At 44.9% G+C, this 13,706-nt stretch overlaps 2 protein-coding genes across 3 annotated transcripts in view; one reads left to right on the plus strand and one right to left on the minus strand.

Annotated features, from left to right (window-relative positions):
- Nucleotides 1-10,756, minus strand: EIF2B1 (eukaryotic translation initiation factor 2B subunit alpha). The gene is made up of 9 exons (XM_083151295.1): nucleotides 10,448-10,756; nucleotides 9,304-9,405; nucleotides 6,240-6,379; nucleotides 4,982-5,098; nucleotides 4,020-4,132; nucleotides 1,746-1,814; nucleotides 1,594-1,669; nucleotides 419-544; nucleotides 1-189 (listed from the first exon to the last, which is right to left on the minus strand). Exons 1-9 carry the CDS (start codon nucleotides 10,638-10,640, stop codon nucleotides 34-36), a joined length of 1,092 nt encoding a protein of 363 aa, XP_083007421.1. The 5' UTR covers nucleotides 10,641-10,756; the 3' UTR covers nucleotides 1-33.
- Nucleotides 10,570-13,706, plus strand: part of GTF2H3 (general transcription factor IIH subunit 3) — a 25,304-nt gene continuing 22,167 nt past the window's right edge. Inside the window, exon 1 of one of the 2 annotated variants that reach the window (XM_083151297.1) lies at nucleotides 10,570-10,715. In XM_083151297.1, the coding sequence (XP_083007423.1) occupies nucleotides 10,664-10,715 (52 nt within the window). In that variant the 5' untranslated portion in view covers nucleotides 10,570-10,663. The remainder of the gene's footprint in view (nucleotides 10,716-13,706) is intronic. The other variant, XM_083151296.1, reaches the window with a different exon arrangement.

Here is a 13,706-nt window from a genome sequence, read left to right on the forward strand (position 1 = left end):
TCCAATATCACTTTTTAATTTAATTATTTATCATTATAAGTACAATTTGATGAGTTCATCACTTATGGCAGAGGGAGTCAGGACCCCCAGGTCTGTAAACAGCAGTGTGATTAGGGAAGGTGAAGTGTAGTCAATCCAGGGGTGCTCTTTCGTGAGGTCCTTCTTCTGCTGCTGTGTGTCTGCTTTGTACTAAAAAAACAAAACAAAGAAAGGTGTAAATGTTATATGACTATGACAGAAGTTGGTACAAAAATAAAAAAAGTCCCACCGTCACGAAACTTCATCCATGCACAAAAAGCACCAATCTCCAGCTATGGATTAATCTTGGCCTGGCAAGATTTAGGGTAGTTTTGGGGCTGGGCCATCCACAGGCAGAACATCACACAGTATCACAACTTGCTGACATGAAATCTCTCACCTTAAACTTGTCTGGCACATCTCTTTGATTGAGTGGGAAAAGCCGTACAAACTTGAAGCTTTCTGCCACAACATAGAATGGTTTATTCTGAGCTTTTGCACATACTGCCACTTGATTAGTGCCGATCTGCAGTGGAAATCAATAATACCCCGTTTGCATCTCATTTGTACACAGAGCATTTTGTTCACAATATGTACAGTAAATATAGTCTTAATAAACAGAGTCACAGCAACTGAGCATACTGTATAAACATAATGGGTCATATGTATCAGCCTGTGAAATATAGGTACAGGCGCGATTCTGGGGAGTTAGCCAACATTTATAGTGTGGCAATAAGGCTGGTCTTGTCTTTAAATGATTGGCACTTTAATGGGCTAATTTGCCAGAATAAGGACCTACAGATAATTTCTGATTATAATCCACAGAAGTTATATAGTTGGTCTGAAACATGACGGGTTTATAGATGGGGAATCTTCAAATTACAAAATGGAGCAGTCAGAAAATGGATTGGGCAGCAATGTTTAAATGTGGCAATCTCATTTTTAAATGCGTTTACTATATATTATATTATATTATTGTGCACTACATCAACAGAAAAGGCATTTCATGTATCTATTTTCAGCTATCTTAGCTTTCCGCACTGACGATGATTTATGGAAGGTAGCATGCTTCTCTCTTAGGCAAGAACAATGCATCCCAAGTATAAGGTGTTCATATGCTTCCTAATGTAGTCTTAGTTGTCTTTTCTGTTTTACTGTAAATTCATTAATTTCTCCTGCAAGGTAAGGTCACACCAGCCATGTATAAGGTTGGCCCTGTAACTCCATCCTCTTAGCATTGGTGTATAACACTACATTGCCACTTACTGAATTTACAGCCCAAACATTCCCTAACTCTAGTTTTCACATGACTCTGCTTAAGTTCCTTTGGCCAACGCTGCTCCAAGAACCACAGACTTAATATCATACATAAAGAAATATATACCGAACATGCACAGGATTTTTGGGATCTTTTTGATGCACACTATGGAACCCTGTGTAGAGCTATAAGCATACAATACAGGGCAAGCAGGAAGAATGGTTTGGTGGACTATGGAGTAAAATAAAAAATAAAATAGCCTTATGTCACATAAGGCTATTTAAAAAAAATAAAAGATGAAATAAGCTGTAATTTACCTTGTTAATGATTCCTCCATTCTCCACTACGCCTTCAGCTCCTACAATCACCAGGTCTACTTTCTCCATGATATAACTGACAGAGAGTAACCATATAACTTATTAAGCTCATAAATGTCCGCTCACACACCTCCAAATGATCTGAAACTCACCCAACGGCAGCATCCAGGATCACGGTTACTGGAACATTTATATTCTGTAGAGCATTCGCCATATTTCTTCTGTAATATAGAAATGGACATGTAATATGATGGCAAGACTATTATGCTCACAGTGTTTGCCTAGATCTATAATAAGAGTGTAGTATAAAAGATAAAAGGTGCGTACACACTATACAATATTTATTAACGATATGTACAACGTTAATATTATTTAGCACATAGTCTGTTGTTTACAGACTATATCGCTAACGATGCGTGCTCCTGCAGGTCGTTAACACACACCCCCGGCATCTGAACATGCAGTCAAATTCTAATTAAATCGCCAGTGATGGCATGCTCCTGGCTGCAGCCACTGAACATTATTATTCACTGTGCGTGCTCTATATCGTTTGTCTAGGAGCATAAGCAGTGCAAGGGCAAAATCGTTAACGATATTGATCAACGATATTGATCATTATGATGGTTCACTCGCAAATGGAAAATTAGTTCTCAAATGGATAAAACCATGTGCACTGCAGGGGGGCAGATGTAACAGGTGCAGAGAGAGTTCGATTTTGGTCGGGTTTTACTTCAAAGTGAGATCTATATTGCAGTGTAATAGTAAAGCAGTCAGTATTTTCCCTGCAAAGAAACAAAATAAATCACCCAAATCTAACTCTCTCTGCACATGTAACATCTGCCCCACCTGCAGTGCAAATGGTTTTGTCCATTTGAGAAGGAATTTGTCTTTGCGAGTGAAGCAGAATAAGGGCCAGTGTACGCACCATAATACTACAAATGATTGCCTTATACTTTCTCCATACATCCGTATCAGTCAACTAGAATTTGTCAGGTTCGCCTATCTACAAAGTAAATTAGTGGGCGATGTCAGTGAAAAATATGTAAAATAAAATATTCTTACATGTTTAACTGCTTTGCAGCCAGCTGCTATATAGATTTGGGAGGCTAGTGAATTTATAAGTTTAATCTGGCCCTCTGATCACCAACACCCATCACTCAATGTGAATGCTGTGTGCAAAGTATCCCCATAATTCCCTCTCAAGCATCACAGTCAGCATGAGTGCCTCACAGAATGTAGCCTAATCCATTTCACACCAACTCCTCAACATTGATATTAGGTATCATCCAGGACCCTCTGTCCCTCTCTTCTACACCTACTTCTGAAGCAAACAGATTAGTGTGGGCCAGCAACCAATGCGGTTCACATGCCCAGTAACTGGCAGATGAACATAATAAATAAACGCTAAAGGCCCCCATACATTAGGCCGACTTGTCCTAGGGACAAGTCGGACCCAATTTACCTGCGAGCCGCCCGGCAGCTCCCCGGGAGGCTCACATACAATTTGGCACTTGATGTGCCATTTTTTACATGGGATAAATCGCATGCGATTTATCCCATGTAAAAAAAAAACCCGGGGAGCTGCAGGGCGGTGAGGAGTAGTGGGGGCGGGCAGCGGCGGTGGGGGCGGGCAGCGGCGGCCAGCGGTGGTGGGGGCGGGCGGCAGGTGCGGTGAGCGCTGCTGACCTGGCCGGGCAGTGTGCTTACACATAGCAGCAGCGGGGACGGGACGCGTAGTGGCGGCTATTAGATTTTTAAAATATTTGTCAAATGACCGGCCGCTCTCTGATTGGCCGGAGAGCTCTCAGCCAATCAGAGAGCGGCCGGTCATTTGACAAGTATTTTAAAAATATAATAGCCGCCACTGCGCTGCCCGTCCCCGCTGCTGCTATGTATAAATGGGCAGCCTGTGATTGGCTGAGCGCTCTCTCAGCCAATTGCTGACTGGCTGAGAGAGCGCTCAGCCAATCACAGGCCGCCCATTCATTGTATGGGCTTTTTTTTTTTATTCCGTACTGACAGCTCCCGCCAGCTCCCCCTGCCCGGCTCTATGCCGCCTGTGTCCCCCGCAGCGTCCCCAGCCCCCCCTGCTCCCTCTACCGCCGCGCCGCCCCACTAGGTCCCAAGTCGGGTGGTCGGACGTGCAGCAGGTCCGACCACCCGACGCAGATCCGATGCGCACGGGACCGCGTATCGGATCGGAGGGGACATCAAAACTAGCCGATTTTGGTCCGATTTCGGCCAGATCCGACTGATCTGGCTGAAATCTGACCAAAATCGGCTAGTGTATGGGGGCCTTAACTGCAGCACATCCCAGCCCGCAGACTAAGAGATTATTCCAGTCCTGCTATGGAATTTAACAAGGTTATCAGTATCAAGGCGGAACAATAGAATTAAAGATGAAACAGTAAAAGCTTTATTCTTACCCTGCAAGATCTGGTTGAGATTCTGTGACATAAACACTAAAACGCTTGTTTGCAGCCGCAGCTTCTTCCAAAACCTTTAGGACCACCCTGGAGTAAGCATGGGTTAATATTTTCTACAAAGAGAACAGAATGGAACACATAGTTATACATAAACATACAGCAATCATCCCAAATCAGAAGTCAGAAGCGCCACACTAACATGCAGCTAATCACACAGAAACAAAGAATTTGGCAGAGAAGAACCTCTTGGCCCATCTAGTCTGCCCCTTTTCCAATTGTTCTTTTGGCAACTTCAACATTTATATGTTAGTTAGGTCTTTGTGTTAGGTCTATCCCATAGTCTCTACATTTTAAAAGAAGCACACAGTATGGATGTGAGTCTTCTAGCGAATCCCTGGTAGGGGAAGCAACAATGTGGTCTTAAGAGCACTTTCATGTAATGTAAGCTGAATACTCTGTAAAGAAAAGACCATAAATAAATTTGCCACTATATTTCCCATTTTAGCTGGCATATAACAAAGTACCGGTAATTGAGATGTGACATAATAACTATATAAAAAGAAACCTGCAGAGCAGAAGAGTGATAATTGTTCTACTCGTATTACACTGTACAACATCTTATCTCCAATCAACACTCTTATAGTAACTGTGCTACACCTAGCTGGCAGAGCTCCAGGACAAGCTACTGTAGCACTGTCCTAGTGCTCATTCTAGTACCTGCTATCTTTGAAAACCCAAGCAGTTCCTCTTCCCTGCCTGGGGTGTCGCTGTCTGCTGTAGTGCTTCTAGCACAGTGTGGTCTGATTATCAGCACTGATATGCAAACCAGACCTGTGCTAGAAACACCACAGTAGACAGCGACACCCCAGGCAGAGAAGAGGAACTGCATGGGTTTTCAAACATAGCGGGTGCTAGAATGAACACTACTGTCCATATCCTAAATAAGATCTTCTCATACTTACCGCTCCATCTTTTATGAATGGGCAGCATAGCTTGGTGATCTTGTCCCTTGACAGAGAAATCCTTTTTAGAAATACCTCCCCTCTTTCACTCATCCTTTCTTTACACCTAGTGTAATTCTAAAAAAAAAAAAAGACATTATGATGAACCAGATTATTGCCTTGTGCATTAAATGTTTACAGGCAGTCTACGTGAGCCATTACAACTTCTACTGTTCTCCCCATGCCATATTTATCAGGCGGTCCGCCCAGCAATATAGCCCTGCCACCTGGCACAATGGTTCTGCAGTCTCTGCTCTTGGCAGCTTTGGGAAAGAGAGCCCCCATGTAAGCCTCATGTGTGAGGGGTGGCTGCAGGCTGTCACTGCTGGTGCAGGCGGTGGCGCTGTGCCTGTCCAAAGATCCCTTGCACACATGCTTGCCATGTTTCCAGTCCTACTGCTCAAGTGCTTTGCTGCAGTAATGCTGTTCACAGTAAACACCCCCACCCAACACACACACAGATTTCTGTGATCCTAATGCTTTTATATGGCAGTCCACAAAGGAACTGGAAAAAGGGTCCCGACAGTCATTTACCCGACTGTTAAAACACAGACAGATGGGTTCCCGGCGGCCACCGGCTATTCTCCCTCGTGGGGGTTCACAACCCCCATAGAGGGAGAATAGAATAGGTAGCAAGCGTAGCGAACCACCGTGCTCGCAGCGTGGTGAGCCCGCAAGGGGCTTTGTTGCACTCGCCATGCTGTCTGAGTCCGGTCACTCGGATCCCGACGTCAGGCTAATGACTGTCAGGATCCTGACTGTCAGAACCCTGTACCACACCCAAATATAGATACTCGACATCTCCAGTGTAAAAGTAGTAGAAACAAGTTTAACATCATATACAATGTATATCGATATATGTAGGTTGGAATGTTCATGTTGATGCTACAGCTTAGGTGCTTTAATACTAGGTGTAAAACATAAAAGTCACAGTGATCGCAAATACGCACATATTTTACCCTAAACTGCAGACCAGGGACCCGTGCTGGTGAGAACTAGACATGCCTCTTCTCTCCACCCCCCACCCCCCATTGCCCTGTCACCTCACATCCCCCTTGCCCTTTCACCTCACCCCCAATTGGCTCACCTCAACCCCCCATCCCTGACACACTTACCCTCTATTCCTCGAGTCTCTCTCACACTGACAATCTCTCTTACTCTTCTCTTTACACCTCTGAATAAACCAACATAAAACAATAAATGTGCTGTAAGGAGTTACCGAATGCTCCAGCTCTGAAGTGAGTGTGATGAACCTTAGAAAGAGTTCTCCTCCAGAAGAGACTGCCACAGACGAATTGACTTTAGAGAGTGTTTCAATTGAGTTTTCTAAACTCCCAATCAGACCCTGTATAGTTTCACCTGTAAGAAGATTAAGGACAAATTCAGAAGGACAAGATATTTACAGTTTTCCAAGACAAACAACTCTAGAGGTGGAGAAGAGGAGATGCCTTCTGCCTTCTAGGGATAAGCAGTAGTTTGTCTGTGTGAGCGCCAGGGGAGGAAACAACCATCTTGTATTGTTTACAGACTTGTGGTTACCAGTCACAGTCATGTCTTGTGATAATATGTCCATTTAGCGCAGGGTTGGGCAATTGCGGCCTTCCAGATGTTGAGGAACTACACATCCCAGGATGCTTTGCATTAGTTTTGCTATGTGGCCATGCTGAAACTGATGCAAGGCATGCTGGGATGTTTAGTTCCTCAACATCTGGAGGGCCGCAATTGCCCAGCCCTGATTTAGCGTGTAGGTGCAGTTATATGACTCTTTGTCACTGCTTTTAGGTGTGAGGACAAAATCATCAGATGGTAGGTCTAAATATGGGAAAATGAACCGTTCACTTTAAATAAGGGTCCCATCCATATGGATCAGATTTTTTAATTAGTTAACAAGGGGCTGTAAATTTGATAAAGAAAGGGAGGGGGAAAGGTAAATAAATAAACTAAAATGAAATATTGTTTGCTAGTTGCCTACTGCAAAATAAACTAAAAGGCCTACTAAATCACCAGATAAAGGCTTTTAAGTACAAAGCATAAAGTGTAGGACAATGGGCCCAATTCAGACCTGTTTGCTAAGCACGGAGCCTAGCGAGCAGGTTAAGGCCGCCCCAGCAAACGCACGCCCCACCCACTGCCTGAACCCCTCGCTGTGCTGCAAGCGGATGCGTATGTTTTACATAGAAAAAAAAACATTCGATGATTACTCACCATCCAATGATTTTAGCTCTGTCCGCTGCTAAATATAAGCCAGGACTTACTTTTCAGATGAACGTTCTTGTCTGAATTGGGGGCGGGCCCTGACATCATCTGCCCACCCCGAGCAGCATTCGCAGGAATCCACCCAGGAACGACCCCTGTCTGTCAAGCAGGCAGCAAGCTCCCTGGCTAATGTAATTTTCGGCAAAGGTGCTCGCTGCAGGGGACTGCACATACACATTAGCGTCTATGCGCAATCCCCCACCATCTGGGATAGGAACAAATTCAGACCTGTGTGAACTGAATAGGCCCCAATCTTCAGTCTGACAATCCACAGAGTCCTGTTCAACTACAGATAGCAGAGGCCACAGGCTAAACCTTTATGTGTCCTAATGGCAGATATACCAGCACAAAAACATGGAATCCCTTGTCATTTAAGATGCAGCATTTTGGGGTATCCATTCAATTTCCACAATGCATTGAACAAGTTAACCTGCCTGTCACTTTATGTGCAGCACCACTAACATGACATCTATACTGCCCAAACTGGTGAAAACATAACCCACGCAAGTCAGTGATATTACTTAAAATATTGTGTACTGTGTGCCGGATTCAGAGATGGATGCAAATGCATTTGCAGCTGCGCCAAAAACATAAATAAAAAAATCGGGGGCCTGGATTTGTATTGAGATGCCCATCAGGGGCTTTATAAATCCCAGCGGCTGTGTACAGAGATGCAGCATCTGTTGCAGGCCAAACAGTTATCAAAGTTTTGAGTAGACCTATGGCCTTGCAGCATGGCTATAAGACACATTGTTGTTGCATTCAGAATCTCATTGGCAGCCTTAAACACCCCTCAAAATGGTGATGACACATCTCTGTTTATATTGCCACTCCCTGACTGTCAATCATTTTGCACAGTTCTCTTTGTGACCACTGTCACAAGACCATTGCACATGCACAGTGTGACCTAAACGCATGTGTATACATCAGATAATCGCTCAACTGCATAAAAATAATAATAATCAGGTCTGGGTACATCTCTACTCTGAATCAGGCACTGCATGTAATTAGGGTTATTTTATTTGTCATTCTCCGTGATAGTCAATGCCTTAATATTAGATCTACCATTGACAATACAAAAAAATGACAATCACATTTAGGGCCTAATTCAGACCTTGACAGTTAGTTAGAGAATCCACACATGGAGCGATTATCGAACTACTGCGCACTGGTACCGTACTTATAGAGTATGTGTGAGGGGAATTTGTGAGAGAAAATGTGTATGGATTATAAATCTAATCCCCTCGCAGTTTGAATGACAGGAAGCCAGCTTTTAGGGGTGGTAACCTGATGTTTTATGGGTGTGTCTGAAAAACCGCAGGCGTGCTCTGGCATTTTTGAGGATGGTCCGTGACGTCAGCGATGACTACTTTCAGCCTGTCTCAGTCAAAGATTAGTGGAAGCCTCAGACCTACTCACATTGCACAGGTGGCAAAAATGGTTTGATGGTTCAGGAATTGCATATGGATTTGCGAATGGATCGCGATTAGAGATCCATTTGCAATTCCCTAGCAATTTAGCAAGGGGCATCTTCTCTTTCTGTCTGGGTGGCAGCATTCTACTCGCAGTTCACTGTTAGTTCTAAAATTAGCAGTCAAGTCTGAATTAGGCACTTAATACTTACTAACAAGGTTATTTACAGTGTCAGGGATGCTGTTGTAGCAAAAGTCATACTTGATGCATACTTATGATAAGTTGAAAAATCAGGGACTGAAAATGCAATCAAATAATTTAGATCAAAGTGATATAGGAAGTAAAATCGCAACATTTTGTGCATGTGATAAAAGGTTTGGTGCTGCAATGTTTGCCTGGCCTGCCACACACCACCAGTATGTACAATTACCACCCACACATGTGGCCATGTTGTAAACAGATCCAGCTGTTCTGTGGCCATGATGTATAGACAAATTATTTCAAATATTATATTTTCTTTCATAGTATCATTGCCATCAATTATTACTTTTGTTATGAAGCACTAGAACATCTTGTACAAACAACAACATACATTTGCTGGCCCATTACTGTACCTTTGTCCTTTTTCAAAAACTCCAGCAAGGTTCTGATTGCGGCAACAGCCGTGGCAACATTGGGGTCCTCCTTCAGCTGATACTTAAAATACTCAATCACCTCTATGTGTATAAAAGATAAATCATTATTCGCATCAAGACTACAAGGTACGATGGACAGAACATGTACACGGAGACACCAACACACAGCCAATACAAATGTATAGTTCTGCTTCTTTCTAAAGTGAAAATGGGAAGAGGTGCCATATTTATGTATTGCTAGCGCCTTTGGAGTGTAATATTGCTGTTATGTCCATTTACCCAACCATTAAAATGAATGAACAGCATAATAGAAATGTCAGCACTGGCGGTTGTGCCCAACCAAACTGAGCAATATTTGAATTGCTCTCTAGGGCACCATCTAATGCTCACTGCCGCGCAAAACACTTGAATTCCCCCATAGAGGTGAGGAGCAGCATTAGCCTAGGGTTGGCCATCGATGCAGATATGCCAAGTGGCAATCAATGGTCACCAGCTATGTATTGGATAGCCATCAATGGTTTTACCAACAGATTCCTGTTCTTTGATTGTCTGTCTCGTGGGCAAAACAGACCCCGGGGCAGGGATTTGCGTGTAACATGGGGTGGAGCTATGCTCCATTTCCCGACACTTGTAAGGAAAAAAACAATAACCAGGTATGCTGTGCCATCATTGGAGGGAAACCATGTGGTTCTCTCACATCTATGGCAAAGCATTAGGCATGGACAATAAACCATTGGTTATTATAAACAGAGGATGACCATCCCTACATTAGCCTTTTATTATACAGGATATACATGTAGGTTGTAAAAATGGCAAGAACATATAAAAGCTCTATATGCTGGCTGTAGTTATATACCCGACAGGCTGTTTTCAGAATTCTATAGTATTTTTCAGGGCAAAAAAAAAAATAGTCTGCAAAATGTACAATATTGTTACATGTGATCACAGCACAGGTATATTTGATTACTCTGCATGCGTGTAATACTTATTATGCATAAACAAAAAAAAACATAAAATAACATAAGGTTATAAAACCTAGTTGTAACAAGTATATAAATCATGTATAACTAATATCCCCTAAATATAGGACTCCACATGTTACATACTATGACACTATACTTACCGGTGTCGTTCATGGTTGGGGTCTGGAGTCCTCCCCAGTGTCGGTACTTGGATGGAGGAGACGATGTGAGGGGGAACTCAAGAGACAGATGTGTCACTGGAGCAGCAAAATAGATCTTTACGTCAAAATAAACAGCAGTGACAGGGTTACAGGCAGCATGGCCGCCCGCACACTGCCCTGCCTCCTGTTTCATGTGACGTCATCAGGCGGGGACGGATGTGTGGCATTTGCTGCATTCTCTGTGATAGATGGGTTATTATGGCTTCAGGTGAGTTTGTCAAGTGTACAGTACCGTTGTCCCATAGCTCCTATAGGTACTCCCCTGAGCTGTCACAGCCTGTAGTGTAATATAGCCGCCACTAGCCATGCGCTGATCCTTATACATAGAGAGGAGCGTGTAATACTACTGACCACATCGCATCATACAGAAACAGTGCAGCCTGCACGCTTATGGCATACATATTATATCATACCTCTCAACATGACCCTCTCCAGGAGGGACACAATGCTCAGCTCCTGCACTTTCTTCTTAATGTAGGATTACCCTCATCTGTGTTGAACAGGTTAATTGATAAGAAAGCTTGCTTCAACACAGGTGATGGCGATCGTACATTAGGAGGGAAGTGCAGTAGCAGAGCATTCTGTCCCTCCTGGAGAGGGTCATGTGAGGTACCGTACGTATGTCATTATATGCTAAAGATTTCACACAAACGGTGGTCTGACGAGACTAGAGGTGTGAATAGGAACTACAGGCAATCATCCCGATCATCTTTTTTTTGTTATCATCCTTTTAGTACAGGGGTGGGAAACCTTTTTTGTGCCAAGGGCCGTTTGTATGGGGAAAAAAATCGGGACTATGTAAAAACCGGACCCGGACTAACTCCGGACCGCCGGACAGGACATCAAAATCTGCAGTCCGGAGCTTGTAGGGTCTGGTCTGGGGGGTGTCCTGTTCGGGGGGGTCCCTGTTATAGCTATCACCAGGGACATGGTGGAGGGGAGATTACAGCCTCCCCGTGTGGTCCGGACCGTCCGGTTTTTGCTACATGCCCGGACCATACAGGGAGGCTTTATTCTACCCCCTCCTCCTCTACTTGGTGACAGGTGTCACAGGCAGCCCCCCAGGACAGGACACCCCCGGACAGGACACCCCCCGGACCGGACGCTACAAGCTCCAAAATGCAGAGTTTGATGTCTGGTCCGGCGGTCCGGGGGTTTTGTCCTGGTCCGGTTTTCACCCATATCCAAAAAAATCCTTCGGGGGCCATATGCAAAAATGTCTCTTACAAATTGTCCTGCTGCAGCCGTCTTACTCTCCGGCGGCTGCCGCTGAATAGGACTGACAGTCTCAAGTTGCTGTTTATTAAGAGGAATCTTGAAATAACTACTGACCTCTCTCCGTCTGGTGGGTGGGAGGGCCACTCAGATGGCTACGGGGGCCGCACACGGCCCCAGGGCCTGAGGTTCCCCACCCCTGTTTTAGTACATCCCCTATCAAACTATTCTTCCTCCGATAGGGCCTAGTAAGCCCAATGTTTCCATACATCTGTTTTTAGATATTTGTATGCACAGAAGCCACACTGTGCATGTGCAGGCTCTGGGCTGGGATGTCGCTTCCAGTGCTCCAAATGTCATTATTGACATACTGCTATAATTTGGGGTAATGTTACACAAAACAGGTGCATGTCATGGTTGCCTACCTGACCCTCTCCTTCATGGAGAAAATGCTCTGTTTCTGGACTTCCCTGGTAATGTATGATTGCCATCACCTGTGGTTTGAGGAAATTCAGGGAGCCCTGAAGAAGAAGAGAAATAAATAATAAAGAGACCCCAGCCTGAAGGCCGAGGTGGGGGTGTGAAAAATTGTCCTACCCCATCTAAAAGGCAGGGGTAAGGACGTGAAGCCTAACCTAGAGGGGGAAGTGATCAGTGCTAGTGCCATACAAGTGCATGGTGATTTTTGTGATCACCCGTGCATGTTCGGCACCCCCGAGTTTCCCTGGGGGCACAGTGCAGCCTCGGACTCCAGGCAGCCAGCGTCCAAACAAGTGTTTCTCTGCTCCCATCTACTGCACTTTCCAGCCCCTGGCATGGGAATGGAATACTGTACTGGGGTTTTCTAATTACTCCAATAGGGGTTGAGGCCCCTTCGGAAGAGCAATCTACTCAGTCTCAGTGTTTCTCGCATCCCAAGGTTGAGGTACTAAGCTGGGCTTTTTGCTGTCTTTCCGTCCAGGGTGGTCCTCCCCTGGAACAGAGAGCAATCGACTCAGTCCCAGCTTTTCTCAGCTCCTTGGGAATGGATACTAAACTGAGCCATTCGCTGTCTCATTCAGGGGCTACAAACCCCATCAAGAGAGTCAAACTACTGGGCCCAGTGTTTCTCCCACCCTCCTACTAGTGGAATTATGGTGCTAGAACTGTCCTACCATCTGGCAGAGGTGAAGGTACTCAGCCAGACTTTTCGCCACTCCTAGGCATGAGGGATCCCATCCCCTCCGCCCATCAGAGCAGTAACTCAGTCCTGCCTTTCTCTATTCTTCTGCCAGGGGCTAGTCCATACCCACTGATAGGAACAGATACTACACTTGATCTTATCCAAAAGGCAGTGTTTTTGAATGCAGCAGTGCAATGTAAATTTCAAAGCCATCCTAAGAGTAAGATGGCTAATGTTTACATGGTGCATACATGGAAGTAGAACAGAGAAGCCTGCAGGAGGTGTCTGTTTACACAGTATGCTTCCTGCTTCATTAGCATATTATCACACAGCATGCAGCCACTGTGTGATCTGCATAATCAGACCCGTACTCTCTCTATGGGTGGCTCTTCTCTCTCACTCTGGGGTTAATTTACTAAGATGGGCGCTCTGCTTCAAATGGGTTGTTGCTATGGGCAACCAGTCAGAATCTACTTCTTATTTATGTAGCACCTTCTAGAAGGGATGCAGTTAAAATCCCGGCGGTCGGGATCCCGGCGTTCAGAATCTCGACCGCCGAAATCCCGACACATTCTCCCTCCGTGGGTGTCCACGACACCCCTGGAGGGAGAATAAATTAGTGTGCCGAGCCCGCTGCGTGGCGAGCACAGCGAGCCCACAAGGGGGGGCGATCCACGTCCCCCCTTGTCGGCATTTCGGCTGTCGGGATTCCGGCGTCGGGATTCTGAACGCCGGGATCCCGACCGCCGGGATTCAGTACTAAATCCTTCTAGAAGATAATAGAATCTGTTTGGTTGCCCACAGCAACATCCCATGTAAAAT

The sequence above is a fragment of the Crinia signifera genome, chromosome 1, assembly GCF_055691185.1.
Source record: "Crinia signifera chromosome 1, ASM5569118v1, whole genome shotgun sequence".
NCBI classification, from domain to species: domain Eukaryota; kingdom Metazoa; phylum Chordata; class Amphibia; order Anura; family Myobatrachidae; genus Crinia; species Crinia signifera.